Source organism: Eubalaena glacialis, chromosome 1 (assembly GCF_028564815.1).
Source record: "Eubalaena glacialis isolate mEubGla1 chromosome 1, mEubGla1.1.hap2.+ XY, whole genome shotgun sequence".
In the NCBI taxonomy this organism is placed as follows: Eukaryota; Metazoa; Chordata; class Mammalia; order Artiodactyla; family Balaenidae; genus Eubalaena; species Eubalaena glacialis.
In genome coordinates this window covers 210,145,998-210,161,382 of record NC_083716.1, presented here as the reverse complement: position 1 = coordinate 210,161,382, position 15,385 = coordinate 210,145,998, and the positions used below count along the sequence as shown (strand labels likewise).

The 15,385-nt window shown below is 48.7% G+C and overlaps 1 protein-coding gene across 4 annotated transcripts in view; it reads right to left on the bottom strand.

Moving 5' to 3' along the window:
- Nucleotides 1-12,741, bottom strand: part of NRP2 (neuropilin 2) — a 114,660-nt gene extending 101,919 nt beyond the window's left edge. For 2 of the 4 annotated variants that reach the window (XM_061186715.1, XM_061186724.1), the window contains exon 1: nt 11,783-12,741. In XM_061186715.1, the coding sequence (XP_061042698.1) occupies nt 11,783-11,855 (73 nt within the window). In that variant the 5' untranslated portion in view covers nt 11,856-12,741. The remainder of the gene's footprint in view (nt 1-11,782) is intronic. The other 2 variants (XM_061186708.1, XM_061186732.1) reach the window with 1 other exon arrangement.
- Nucleotides 12,742-15,385: the final 2,644 nt, after the last annotated feature.

Sequence of the window (15,385 nt, the reverse complement as noted above, 5' to 3'; positions counted from 1 at the left end):
CCACATTTTTCACCTTGGAACTCATCAGATGGAATCTGAGCTGAGCTCCTGTTTTGTAACCAAGTCATCCAAACTCCTTCCCTCCTTCTTTATCCCTTCCCTACTTCCCTCCAATTACTCTTGAAAGAACTTCTCTCCCTCAGTTCCCTGCCCCACCCCCCAAGTTTAAGCTTTTAGTCATTAGACCAGGCACACATAATCAGCAATAAAGACAGGAAACTTCCTCACAGAAAGGTTTCATTTCTCACCCACACCAGGAGTAATCATTTCCCCACTTGAAAAAAAATTAAACTATATATACCCCATAGCAGAGAGTCTGCATTTTTGGCTGTTAAAACTCATTTAACCAAAGGAAAAAGGAGTAACCCCTTTCTTTTTTCCTGTTCTTTCTTTATCTGAAGAAAATCAAGGCACTTATTAAAATATTTAAGAACTCATTAAAACATCTGCTTTGCTTGTGTGTAGTTAACCTTTTCAATATCCAAACATTTATAAACTCACACTCTTGTTTGGATGGCACTCACACTCAGAAACACACACAAACATAGATATCGAGCATATATCCGGTACATATACATATTAGAAATTCACACTTTAGTCCTGTACACACTTTCACACCCTCTCATAAAATATCACACATCATTTGCACAGACACATATCCACCAAGATAAATACTAGAATTTCCGTCTCTATTTTTCTTGAAGAGAACTGAATTCTTGAAATCTATCATCAGTAAAAATTGTAAAGAAAACACACTTAATCCTTCTACACTTCCTCTTAATAACTGATCTTTCATTTCCAGGTTTGGGGACCCTTCCATTTCTGAAATACAAACATGCCCCCAATAGAAATGAGCTAGACTTTCTTCTGAAGAGCTACACCATCTAGGGCTTGGGAGGTCTCTGTCAGTTTCCAAAAGGAACAGCATAAGTGCTCTCTATCCTGTTTCAGAGGAGTCCAGCCCAGCCAAAAGGGGGCTGAACTCAAGGGCAAACGCCTTTAGGCCGATCTCCACATACAGAAGGGAAGCTGACCCTGTTGAATTTTTAGCTACTGAGCCTGTTTGGCAAGTTGACAAGAGACTGACTTCTTTCTCTATTTTGTGAAAACCTTTCACCTGGGGCAAATTCACTTCCCAAAGAGAAGTAGGCAAACCCAGGCCTGGACGGTTCAGAGCGGGTTTTCTCCTACATCTGGGAAGGAAACCTAAGGGATGGGCCAGGTCAGGTCAGATAAAGAGGCCCACGGATGAAAGGATTCAAGTGACACCTCTAGACATAATTTGAAATCAAGGGAATGCTAAGTTCTAAAGTCACAAAGGCCTGATTTTCCCCCCATAATGACTACTTAGGTGTTTTAATTTGACATATAAAAGGTCAGATTATTTCTGACCTTCATATCTTTCTGTCTCTTTTTTTGTTTGTTTTTCTCACATGCCCTTGTTTGCTGGTGAGCTAAGCATCATCTGATGCTGCCTAGGGGTAACCTGGCCCAGGATCAGGTAAAGGGATTCTGGACCCATCCACTTACAATTCTAAGGCCAGTTTCAGAAGGAACTCACCCTCCTATAGAACCCAATTTAAGACGAAGCACTGGTTCCTTCGTAATATATGATATTTAGGAAGTACTTATTAAGAAGGAGTAACAGATCTTCTTTAAAAATCTGGTCTGCCTCCTAAGGAAATTCAGCTGGAGTTGTTTTAAAGAAACACTGGATGGCCAGGACTTGAAAATAATCAGATTACAATGGCTTACTTCACGATGGCCAGAGACACCAGGTGACAGCAGGCAACAGGCTGTGGGCTGTCCCACAGTAGAAGAATCAGATCACTCAGTTTAGCTGAACTGAAAGTAAAAGTCCTTGGCAAAAACAGGAAACTTAGGCTGGCTGGATACCAGATGGGAGAGTCAGGTGATGTCAAAGGTGGGTCTGGGGTAAGGGGACCAGATTACTAGGAGGGGAGGGGGGCTGACATTAGCAAGAAGAGGGGATGCAGCACGTGGACTCTCAACTCCCTGTGACCTTCCTGTGTCTCAGCTTCCTAAACTGTAATTCAATGAGAGGACTGAATTAAGCGTGTAGTTTTCAAAGTTATTTTTAGAAGTGTTTGTGTCTTCCTTGATCAGAACTCTATCCAGAACTCCGATGGGCAAAGCAGCTAAAAGTGGAGCTCTTCTTGGGTGTGGGGACGGAGGGTGACCAGAATCAGTGCAGTATCCCCGCCATGAAGTCCCTCCCCTCCTCTCTGATGGGGCTTCTCTGTAAGAACATCAGGACTTCCTGGAACTGGGTTTGAAACCCACTAAATCTCAGTTCCCTTGTTACTTTAAAATGCCATAGAAAAGAGAAAGAAGGATTAGAAGACATCAATTTCATATGTATACCTGAGGGCACTTGGTGGAGAAAAGCAGTCTCATATCCCCCCAAAATAATATGCTTTATTTACTTTATAATTTATCCTTTATTCACAACACAATCCCATCTTGTTCCTATTTCCACAGCATTGTTTTTAGTTAATTATTGGTAGCAAGGAAAAGAAGAAGCTCTTTCTATGATTTCAAAAGAGAGAAGTTTTGCCACTTAACTAGTAAGAAGCCTTGTATTCAAGTATGGTCTCCCCACTGACAAGCTGTGTGACCTTGGGTAAGTTAGTAAACAACACTGAGCCTTTGTTTTCTCATCTATAAAATGAGGGGAGTAGTTCTAAAGGTCAGTTCCAGTTCTAAAATTCAAAGCCTGTATAATGAGGAGGGGGTAAAAATCCTGTAACCCATAGATGAACCCCAAATTTAAAAGATTCTCTACCCTCCTAGACAATAAGATATTTATGCAAGGTGTTAATTTCTGTTTCATCTGCTTAGTAAGCCTGAAACAAAACTCCAGGATTCTTCAGATGAAAGTATCTATCCTGCATTATGGAGAGTTCAAATGTCTCTTTCAATCACATTAGCTCTACTGACATGCGTTTCTTTTCTTAACTGAGTCTGTGGCTGTATATTTATAAATATTAGGGATACACAGTTCTGTGTGTGAGCATCTCAACAACAGTGATGCATGAAAAGAAAGACCAAAAAAAGAGTTTCTTCCAATCTCTCACTCAAATTATCTAAGTCCTGTGCTCAGGGTTTGAACCAAATTTTGCTCACTAACCTTGGATAAGCTGCTTTTAAAGAGTGATTTCTGTGGGCTGAGGCTGGATTTTGTTTTATTCAAAGCGACTTCAGCCTGTCACAAGACAGTCTCATAAAATCTGTATCTTGGCTTAAGCTGGGAAGAAATGAGCCAATCCATCAGCCCAGGAATGTGGCTGTTTGACCACTTCCTAAGGCAACTGGGAAGGGATGCAATCTATTCAATTTATGGGGCTGGGTGGCAGTGAGTGATACACTCCTGAAGGCGCAGCAAATGCAAATCCCTATGAACTTCTGCAATGATAAAGTTCAAAATCTGAATAAAAGAAGCGTCTGGGAGGGCAGGACGGAGGGAATCAGAGAGCGGGACAGGAAGCCAGCACATGAGCATGGAAAAAGAAGTGAGGAACGAGGCAAACTTCCTCTTTTGAAACACCTCCGATGAATTCACCAAGGAGAGAACTGGAAGTTGGGTCTGGAAATAGCGCCTTTGGGAAGTTTCTTCCCCTCAGTCTGGATGCTAAAAATGAACCTTCATTTAATCGTTAAAATGTAGTTTGAGGCGATTACCTTCCCTGACCTCAAATCATGCCACCTGTGGTAACCTCGTTATTTGTCATCTTATATCATAAACAAACACAATTCCAATAGGGCAGCCAATATAATATCATTAGTTTATATTTATGTCCACTTTTTCCCAGCCCTCATTGCAAATGCAATTTTGATGCCATTCATGAGAGATCTGGGATTACAATTCCTGACCCTTTCAACAGACATTTGGGGAAGGAAATAGAAGAAGAATAATTTTAGGGCCTCTCCAAAAGGTAATATAATTTTTTTCATTTATTTTGATTAACTGAAGGCTTCTGTTGAAACTTTCATGGCTCCCCATTGGTTAGTAAATGAAATCTAAACCCCCTGGCCCAGCAGTTTGGGCCTTGCCTTTGGCACAAGCTACTATATCCAACCTGATTTGCAATTATTTGCCTCCACACCGTCTAAACTGCAGTTTCTGAGCGTTCCCCAAACAAGAAGTGTTCCCTTCTCTGCTCCCATTTCCCCTTCCCCTGGTATGCCTTTCCCAGCTCTAAATCATCTATCCTCTCAATCCAGGCTCACACGGCACCTCTGCCCTCCCTGATCTCCCCACACCACGAGTGACCTTTCCCAACCTCTGAGGCTGAAGCTCTTTAGCATCTTCTAAGGTGTGAGAGAGCCTTATCCACGCTGCTGGACCACCTGTTCATCTTTGGCAAACCATACAGCATCAAATCCAGAGTCTTTCCCAAAAGTCAGACTCAATGAGGCTTGATGAATTAATGAATTAATAAGTGACTGGCGTAACACCAAAAGTATCAGTAGGTATCACAAATTCTAAGAAAGCCTTGTCACAAATTGTTCTGCTTATCCAGCTACTACCCTTCCTTCCCGACCCACAGCTCCTATTAAATGCAAATGTTTTTTAATTGGTGAACCGAGAGTTTAGAGGACTTGTCTGGGATAATAATACCTAGTCATAGATCAAGGTAGAGCTAGTGTGAACTATATCTCATAGGACACAATAACCTCAGATAATAATGATGAAGTTCAAAAGATATTACATTTTACTTCTAGTAATGGTAAAATTAATTTATCTGAGGGTTTTCTTGCTCCCTCACTCCATCCCCCTGCCCTCCCAAAGGCAAGCTCCAGATATTTGTTTTCAGTAGCGCCAAGAAGATTCAAACTACTGCTTCATCACTAGACTCTTGCTGGGTTTCAGTTTAGTTCTCTACCCATCCCTCCCCGGCTCCCTTCCCCTGGCCCCCAATATGCCTTTTAGGCACATCTGTTTTATTTTTCCCCTTTATCAAAACAATTATTATCGCCGCTTGGTCCAGTAATTTGCAATTCCCTTTATCTTCTTTGCTGAAAGACTGGCCAGAACCTGGATCCCTGGCTATCACGGGATCTTGAGAGGCGGAGAGCAGGGTATCACTGGCTGTGTGCATTCAGCTGGCCAGCAGCCCTACCCACTGCACGCCTTCCTTTTGTTATTCCCAGCCTCCTCCCTTTTCTTTCTGGATTAGATCATGACTCCTTTATGAAGACCCAGAGGGAAATGGGATTATTAATAATCTTGCAGGGTAAAAGCTATTTTGTCTTTATGACGACTTTTTTGAGTTCAGCTGCTGAGGGGCCTTAATGCCATAGTAGAAGTTATTACACATTCAGGGAGCCCCTTCCACACAGCACTCCCTGCTGAGCACACTTGCAGGGATGAAGGATGGAAGAGGAGGGAAGGAAAAGAGAGAGATTTAAAAAATCAGTAGAGGCGAGAACACTGAAAGTAGAAAACCCAGGTGAGAGAAAAAAATGCAAAGAACAGATGTAAATCTAAGATGAGAATCCAGCAGAGAACATCCGTCTCTGAAGAACAGTGTGCCGAGAGATCATCTGACGCTTATAAAACCAGACAAAGGTTTAGTGGGGTAAGAGCTGAGAATGCGTAATTACCTACTTATTTAAAAAAAACTCATAAAAGTAACATCAACTTACCACATGGGTGTTAGTGTACTTTCTATCTTTCTACGATCACCAGATACTGTTAACCCCACTGAAGCTGTTTTGAAGATTAAATGACTTCCGAATAGACAGCTTAATATGTACTAAACAGTACTCTATGTAATCTGACATAGCCCAACAGCCCTAGAAATCAGCTATTATTATCCAATAGATTTTCCAGATGAAGACACTGAAGTACAGAGAGATTAAGGATTCTGGATCACCGAGCTGTCAAGTGGCTGAGCTGGATTTTAATCCAGGTGGTCTGGCTCCAATGCTTCAGAAGCTGGGAAGTCCGATGCAGGTCTCTCCAAAACATTTCAGTGACAAACTTATTTAGTGGCATTTAGGGCAAGAAAAATGTTTTGCCTGTTTGAAAACTCCTTTTTCTCCCCCGTGCCAGGAATCTGTGTGTGAACGATGAGAGATGTGTTTGAGGCTGGGGTGTGAGTGAGCTGGAGGCACTGAACACAGTTTCCACTCCTGGCACCTCAGATCCTTGTCATCCTGGCCCTCTTTCCTGCGTCCTGGAAGCCGGGGTGTGTGTTTGGGGGAGGGTGTGGTAGGGGTGTGACTAGATGGCTCAAGTCTGAAACTATGTGTCACAACATCGGAGGGTTTTTTTTCTCCGCAGCTGCCATTTCTCTCCTGTCTCCTCAACCCCATTCTTCCCCATCCTAAATGCCACGTGGTTATTGTTCTACTGGAGAGGAGCAGCATTTTCAGAGATGGGGGATTTATTTTTATCGCACAGCTGGTCTGCCAAAGGTCACATAATTTGGCAATGTTCCCAGTGGTTAAAAATTAATTTCTCCTTATTAATACAACCAAGGTCCCCTAGGATCGGAGCTCAGCCTTATCTAAACTTGACAGCTTCCTAAACCTTTAGAAGATGCTTTCTCCTGGAGGGCCAGCCATGCTACAAGGCCACTGTGTCCTGGAATCCAACCCCACTGAATCCTGTTAGGTAATGAGACCATTAAGCCTTCAGCCATGTCTCATCGAAGCAGATAAAGCTTTGAAAAAGGCTGTAGGCTCTCTAGGACAAACTTCCGCAATACCAGGAATGGGTTAATTAAAAAAAAAAAAATAAATAAAGTGAATGCCTTACCTGGAAGGAAGCATACAAAGACTAACTTCCAGGGATCAAACACAAATGTGACACTCAGAGAGGGTGCCTCAAAGCTTATCCAGTGGCAAATGATGGTCAGATGATAAAATACCTCAAATATGTTAATGCTACTACAAACTACTGCCCAGATGTCACTTTTCAAGTCTTTTCTCATCAGTGCAAGAAATTAAAAAGATATAATGCTTCTGTGCCATCTTTTAAAAAAGGAAAGTCTCATCTCTATTTCCTAAAGTCTTCCCAAACTGGACTTTGGGGGAATATATTCTGAAAACTCTTTACCAATGAACGTGGCTCTGAATTCTGTCAACTCAGAACCGTCTCACACTTGGGTCACCCAAAGTCAGCTCCTTCTCTTGACCGCTTTAATGAGCAGTTGAGTCAAGTGAAAAACACCAGACAGGGTCCTCAGAACCATCCGGTCTATGGTGTCTCTCCCCACTGATCCCCCGGGGGCCTCTCCCCAACTGTTATTTGCTTTCATGCCTCATTGCATATGAATTGGCATTTGGACTCCTAGACTCGACTACACTGTGAAGATAGGAACTGACCTTTCGGGTGCAGAATATGAACTATACATTCAACAGCAGGAGATGAGAGCCATTTGGTAGACAGCAGGAGTCCTGTCTGGATAGCCTGGGGTTCTCGTCACTGCAGCCTTCCAACATCTCATTTTGCCAGTTGGGTGCTCTGTGGCTTAATCTGAGGGCTCCATGGCGTGACATGAAAGTCCAGACCTGCGGTGCTGCCTGGGCATACACAATTCTACCAGGCACAACTTGGACAAGAAGGGGCTTGCCCTGGAGCCCTCATGGGGAGCTCTTCTCTTTCCACTGTTTTGCACTGTGTGCTCTGTTGGCAACTGGCACTAGCTTCACTACCTCCAGTGGCTGCTTATGGGATAAAGTTGACTGGGTACCCACTGAATGCGGGCACGGGACCAGTCCCCAGAGCCTAGAGCAGGCTGTCTGTGCCGAATCCAGGAGTTTATAGATCTGCTTGCAAATTTTTATGCCTGCCCACAGCCATCCCGCAATTCGGGGAGACAGGCTAAAAAGGAAACCCTCTTCAAACTCTTATCCGGAGCCTAGACTGCCGTTGCTTCTCTTTCAGGATTTGTTTGAACCAGACCTGTCTCCCACAGCTAATTTACACCTCTTATCTGATCATCCAGTCCAGACGGAAGGTTGAATTGACCGCGTTTGCCAGTGTCTGTGGCAATGGTGTTAAAACTCAAGCACAGATCAAAGCTCTCCAGGCAAGGGGCGGGCGGGGGGGGGTAGGGGAGGGGCGGTTATTGGTTACAGGGTCCGGGCTCTTTTGGCCCCAAGCGGTGTGTCCCGGAGGTGGGGAAACGTTAGGGCTGGGAGTTGCCACTATCTGAAGAAACCCATTGTCAGGGCCTGATGATTTCCTGAGCAAAACCCAGTCCCCCGCTGACCACGAGATTAAGTCCAGCAAAGGGGAGTTCCGCGGCCAGGCGCTGACCGGGAATGGCTAGCGCCAGGGGGCTCTCCTCTCCGTCTGAAACCGAAAGGAAGGGAGGTGGTGGGAGGGAGGCGAGTGGTGAGCACACGCCAGTAAACCAGAGCGCCGATCTCCTCCCCTTCCAGAGAAATTCAACCGGAGCCGCAGAAGCGGTGACACGGTTGAGCCGGATCCCCTAAGCTTGGCCCGGAAAGCTGATTCCCACCCCCATACCGCAGAGGTTCCCGGAGGGGCGAGCGGTTCATTCCACCCCACCACCCCCGCCAGCCCCTGGACATTAGCTTTGTGGATGCCCCCCACCCAGCCGCCGGGCGCCGGGGACCTGGTGGGAAAAACGGAGGTGCGCTAGCCCAAGGCGAAGGCTGGGGGCAGCCGTTTAATCACAGCTCGCCCCGCCTCCATTAACTTATGTTGATATTAAAGAGAAATCAATCAGTGAAAATGAAGCATTGGCCGTGAATATTTCTTTTTCCCTAGCGGAAAAGCAAAGAGCGAGATGGCGGGGGAGGGGAGGCGGAACTCGCCGGCGACTGCAGAGGTTTCTCCGCAGCGGCGACTTAACTTTCTGGCAATGGGCAGCGTTGAGGAAATGCCGCAAGCTTCTCCCTGGAGGTGTCCTTAGTCAGGAGGGGGAGGGGACAAGGCTGCAGGAGTTGGAGGCGGCCCACTTAGCCCAGGCTTGAGCTTCGGTTTTGCTTTCGCTGGGAATATTTTTCCCTAATAGAATGTTTATGGATCGCTCGGCTCTGTTTCTGCTGCGTAGCCCAAACAAATCGATGCGGCGTTAGAGACAGCGCGGGGTAGGGGGGAGGCTGGGGGGCCACCACGTCCCCACCACGTGGAATGCCCGCGCGCCGCGTGCTCTTCACCTGTTCGCGCGCACCCGCGGGCGCCCGGCGCGCAGCGCTACTAGAGGCCGCGCAAGTCGCTCGCATTCCGGCGGCTCAAGCTGCCTCCTTTGCGCCTCCAACCTCTGCTCCGAATCCCACCCAGTCTTCCCGCCACCCAGCTCGTCCAGCGCTCGGGCCCCCAGCCCCTCAAAGCCGGCTCTCTGGGGGCAGCAGGGGTAATGCAGCGCAAAGTGCAGTGCGGGAGGCAGGAGGGGGCGCTCCGAGCAGGGCCCTCCGAGCGGCCCCGAATCCCCGAGCCCCCGAGCCGGGGCAGGAGGGAGACAGGCGGGCGGCGGCGCTGCGATCTGGCAAGGCGGCCGGCGTGGCAAGGACAGGGGGAGCCTGGTGCGCGACGCCCACTGGGCCTCCCAGCCGCCCGCCAGTGCAAGAGGCTGCCCGCCGTGGCCACGAGGTTATTTGGTCAGTTGCTCCCCGGCACGGCCCCCTCCCGGCCGGCGCGCACCGGGTGAGTCAGAGGTCTAGCTGGGCCTCGCCCTTTGCCACCCGCTGCCGGCCCCGGTGCCAGTCCGCTGCTCCGACGAAAAGCCGGAACGGCCAGCGGCTTGCGATCGCCTTTTCGGGTGAGGGAGAATACCCACCCCGGGCGGGTCCCAGCTCCGCGTCCCATCAGGAGGTCCCACCCTGGGTCCGAGGCTGCCTGAGGCCTCATAGAGGGCGACCAGCCCCGCGCTCCGCGCCTCTGGGCTTCTCTAGAAGTGACGCAGCGCCGCCCGGGGCTGGGGTGGGAGGGGGCTCTGCAGAGAGCGCGGAAGGCAGGTGGCAGAGCGGGAGTGGGTTTGAACGGACGTCGCACACACACGTACACACTCCGCGCAGTGCTCGGGGACAGATGTGAGAACATCTGGGGTAGGAGATGGCCCCCGAGTCTTTACTACCCCTCCCGCCCCTCAGAGCACACGGAACCTTAAGTTGTGTGTGTGTGTGTGTGTGTTTGTGCGCGCGCGCGCGCCGGTGTGTGCGCCAGTGTGCGCGCGCTCGCGCGCCGGGGCCTACCAGAGTCCGTGCCTGAATACATAATGTACCGTGGGCATCCTCACCGCGCGCGCACGAGGGCACACACACACACACACACACACACATATACACACAGCGAATCACACATATATAATTTATGCAGCTTTCAGGTCTGTGGGAGGTAATTTAATTTCGCTTCAAGCTGGGAACTTAGAATTAAGGCAACAGGGAATGGGGAGCCACAGGAAATCTCCCCAAGTGGGACCTGCACCCATCTCTTTGATACGATTTTCAACTGCTTTGAAGACCAGTTATGGCAGAGAAGACGCAGCAAACGTGTGGATTTGGATAACAAGGGCATTCGCGAATCTTTCGCCCCCTCAAATAAACACCCAAGCTTCGAGTGGGGTGTGTGCCAGTGCTGGGGAGTGAGAATTAGAGTCCCGGGCTCCCCCAGCGGGCTCCCACTAGCCCGCTGTGATGGGGGAGGGCCCGGGAGGCTGCAAGGGGTTAGTGCTACCGCTGCAGTGGCAGCCTCCGAAGTGCCTGCGGGTAAGGGCACTTCAGGCAGGCTTTTTCTCCCCTCTTCCTTTCCCCCATTTCCTCCCGGGATGGTATCCCCACTCTCAATCACCTGTAGCAGCTTTTAAGAGTTTTGTCAGACTGCAGACACTGTTGTCAGAGGGGAGAGAGGCTCACCCCGGAGAGTGGTATGCGGAAGCAAGAACATGCCCCACTGGATCCCCTGGAACCAACCCTTCTCAGAGAGTGTGCCCCTAGCTCACAAATACTGGCCCCAGACGGTTCTGGGCCTTGCAGTACTTATCTCTGCAGTCTGTCCACGCACCCTTTTTGGCAGTGGTTGAGAACAAATTCCACTCAAAAGTTTCTAACCACTTCACAAGAATGAGAGACCTTTGAGGGCCACATAGTTTGTGTTATCTAATAATAATTTTTAAAAGAACACATGATTTACTTCCCCAGAAAATACAGCAGGAAAGAGAGCTGAATGACCAAACGCCTTGGTTGCCAGAAGCGCCCATCCCCAAGCCCCTAGCTCAGCCGCAAGACAACTTGCTCCTTCAGCCTAAGCCCAATGATCCTGAGGCTCATCCACACATTCTGCAAACAATCTACAGCACTGGAAAACCCAAACTAGACTCTTGTAGTTCCCAAGCCCTTCAGTTAACATTGCTCAATGTAGCTAAGGGGAGAGAACGCAAATGATTTATATTTCGCTGGCTAGGTTGAAGAAACTCAAGGGAGATGTGTTCTGCTTCAAGACAGGGGAAAAAAATTCCCCAAAACTGTAATGCAAAAGCTTTGTAGTATTTTTAAACCTTTGATTCAGTCCATATGTGACATCTGAACACCGCCAAATTCTGTCTATGTTTCAAAACACACACACACACACTCACACACTCCTAGCAGGGGAGAAAAGTTGGGTTTTAGCAGCGGTGGTGGTGTAGGGAGGGCCGGCTGGGATCTCTCTCTAAATTATTCAGTATTGAGAGATCTTCCTTCTTTGCCATTGCGTGTGGCCCCCTGCATTAGCAGTTGCTTTTAAAGGTAAAGGCATACTGAAATGAATAGAAAAAACAAAAAACAACTTTCAGGGGCTTACCTGGTTGGCCTCTCACTTCATGTCCTGAAAAGTAGAGAGCTAAGAAAATCCAGGTGAGAGGAAACATATCCATTTTGGAGAAGGAAGCTTTCTCCAGAGCTGTTTTTGTAGATTTCTTGTTTAATTATAAGTCTTTGTATTTTTCTCTCTCTTATGTTCTTCCTTACAGTGTCCTCTGCAAAGGTTTCTACTGGTCAGTGTTTCCCTCCTGGGTCCTGGCGGCCCGTCTTCACCTTTATTCTTGCTGGATCCCCACCTCACCAGGAGGAGGGTAGCTCTTCAAATCAGCAAAGAGGGAGCAAGCCGGGAAGAGAGGACGGGTTTCCTCTCTTAAAAACAAAACGCATCTATGCCCTCTCCAGTTCCTCAAAGTATCATTTCCTTTATCCTACAACATCACGAGTATTTCCCGTAAGCCAAGCGTAAAAAAAAGGAAAAAATAATAAAAATAAAAGCCAAGACTTGCCTTGGGCATCACACGGCCCCCAGGCAGCTGTGTGATCTCAGAGGCGTAAACTGACACACATCCCCCGGCACTCGGGACCGACACGCGGGTGGAGGCACCGACCGCCGGACGGCCCGAGCGGGAGGCGGCCGCCCAGCTCTTGCCCTCACCGGGTTCCTCTAGCGGGAGCCTCCCCCAAAGGCTACACCCGCTTGGCCAGCCTCAAGAGGGGAGTCTGAGGAAGGAAGCTGCTGCGGCGGCGGCTGCTGGTGCTGCTGCTGGTGGTGGTGGTGGTGCGGCGGCGGCGGCGGCGGCTGGGATCGCCTGGGAGCGAGCGAGCCGCTCTCCGAGTTCGCTCGCGCCCGCCCTCACCTCCACCTCGCCTAGCGCCTTGCCGAGTGTCTGCGCGTCTGAGGATGTGCTGGGGGCGGGCTGCGGGCTGCTGCCTCGCTCGCGTTCTCTGCTTCCCCTCCGGCTCCCCCCTGCCTTTTCAGGCCGAGCAGCGGGTGGATGTCAGAGCGGCGGCAGAGCTATCCGATTACGCGCCGGCTCAGGGCCCGCCCCTTCTGTGTTCCTGATTAAAGAGGCAGCCGCGGAGACGCGCGGCGAAGAGCAGAGCGCGGCGGCACCCGGCTCGGGCGGGGCGGCGGCGGTTTCCCCCCCTCGGCCGCGGCCGGATCAAAGTTAAGGCAGCTCCCACCCGGCCACCACTCTCCCACCGTGGGCACCTCCGCGCCTGGCTGCGCCGGGCCGCCCGTGCGTAATGCCCTGGAGAAGGAGAGCCCCCGGGCACCTCCAGGGCGCGCTGCCTTTGGCCGCCTGGCCCCCGCCCGAGGAAGACTCCGCGGGAAACGGAGGAAATTCTTGTTGTCCCCCGATTCCCCGACTCCCGTGCCACACACGTAGAACCCAACACAATGCCACGCGCAATGGCGTTACAAGAGGCGTTGGGTGGCGTACGGTGTTTGGAGTAGGGAGCCGGGCGGCAGCTCAGCCATGCGTTCGCACAGGCAGCAGTGCGCGGCGGCGACACACACGGTCAGCCCCGGCTGAATAAAACCCCAAACACTCCCTGCGTTTACTACTCGGATCCTTTGTTGTGTCCCAAACATACTCCTGTCCTCTCTGGGTGAGGATGTAGTTTCCCCTGCGCTCCTGACTCGTAACTATCAGAAGAAGAGGAAAGACATTCTAAAAAGAAATTTTTCAGGTAATTAAATTGGATTCCCCCAACTCTCCAAAAAAAGTCCAGGTACATGAAGGTTTCTCGAAATGCTACTGTAACGACTTCTATTCACATTTCCCCATGGAAATGTGGACACAACGCCGAGAGAAAGAAAACAGCATTATGCCAACTATTTTTAAATGGAGGCGTGAAGCCTGTTTAGAGGGAGCCTCGAGCTAACAGTTGGGAAAACACTTGTATCTTTGTTTCTAAGGATGGCTTTGTGGATTCCAAACTGTCTTGCTTCACTAGGCACCTATTACTACATTATCATAAAGACTCTTAACAGGAACAGTCTAAATAACACTTTGCGTATACCTTTTCTGCCACTCTGCAGATTAAGAAAAATAAAGTTTCGGTGACAAGAAACACACACACATCTGACTATCCCATTTATTTCTTTGCTTGTGCTTGTGGATTCTTCTGGGTGGTTTTCCTCCTTATCTGGACTTGCCATTAGCTTTGTTTATCACTTTTAGTGTTTGAAAAATCTGTAACTCCCACTTAACTGTTATTTACACTGAGATAACCAAAACAAAATTGAATCAGAAGTCATTTGCAAATAGTTGAGCCAAGCCGTGCAAGGATTTTACAGTGCTGTGTAGATCCACTGGCTGCATATCACACTGTTAATCTTAGATGCCTGGTTTGAAAGGGCATTTAACCGAGGCCTGGTGAGTTTTTCCAGTGAGCATGTTCCCTGGCTGGCGTAAAGACTACCTCTCATTCCTTTCATTTTTTCTCTCTCTCTCCTGTCCTTCTTTCCCCCCTTCCTTCCTGGCCTTGAGAGCACAACCGTATTATTAAAAACTCCAAGTTAACTTTTTTTCCTGTTTAAATGTCAGTTGTAAAGAAAGACCACTGCTCCCCAATATTTAATGGAGTAAAGAGGCAGTCTGGATTTTGAAACTTAATTGGAGATCTCGGCTTCTATCATTGCCAAGGTACTAACTTAAGGAAAAATAACATTATCTACAGTGACACAGGTTTAATAAAGAGAGTCATTTAGGATCACCTCCCCACCACCAACCAATCTAGCAAGTGCCGAACATGGAAGAATTCTGTTTCTGAGAACATTATAGAGAGTTCAGGTGAAGGGGAGACAAAGAAAAAGTAAACTGAAGCCCATTAGGAAACCATAAGAAGGAAACTCTGGACTTCTGCTCTCAGGTTCTCAGGGTTGGCGGTCCCTATCAGGATGCTTTGAGGGTCTTTGGTCTGGTAGGGAGAAGGGTCAATTTCAGTGTTCTGTTCCTGGACCTGATTCCCAGCATCATAGATTTTAATTTTTCAGAGGAGTCATTAAGAAGGAACTAACTTACTTCCTGGGAGTCCTCAGTATGGCTGTTGCAAGAGTTCTAATCAGTCCACTTGAGTCAAGTCCTGATTTCCTGCAGTTGGGTAGAGGGTGAGTCTTTGGTTCAGAGCCCTGGGGACTCCCAGCGGCCAGACCATTTTGAATCCTCTAGGGGGCAGCACTCAATAAATAATGGTAACAGTACCTGCAGTAGCACTTCTGGCGGTGCTTTTCCTTCCAGCTCACAGCCCTTTAAGATCAGACCAGGGAAGATTTAGACTGAGACCAGATCTCCCCCAGCTCACTCTGAACAAGAGCCCACGGACTCAGGGGGACTTAGAATTGCTTTAATTCAGGACTTCCAAGAACTCTGGGGACTAAACACAAATCCCACCTGTGCCCTATGGAAAACGAATCTTTAGGGAAATTCTCCAGAATGGGACTGGCTCAGACCTGCCGGCCCCAGTTTTTGTCTAGACTGGAATCTCAGGGGTTTGGCTGCAATTGGTTTGGTTTCGACCAGAGGTGCAGGGGTGAGGAGCCAGGCACCGTACTTTTCATTATTTTGTGAGTCCACATCTTTCACTCGTGTGAGTCCCATAGAGAAGCCTGCCTACTTAAGACTAGTAGCATTAA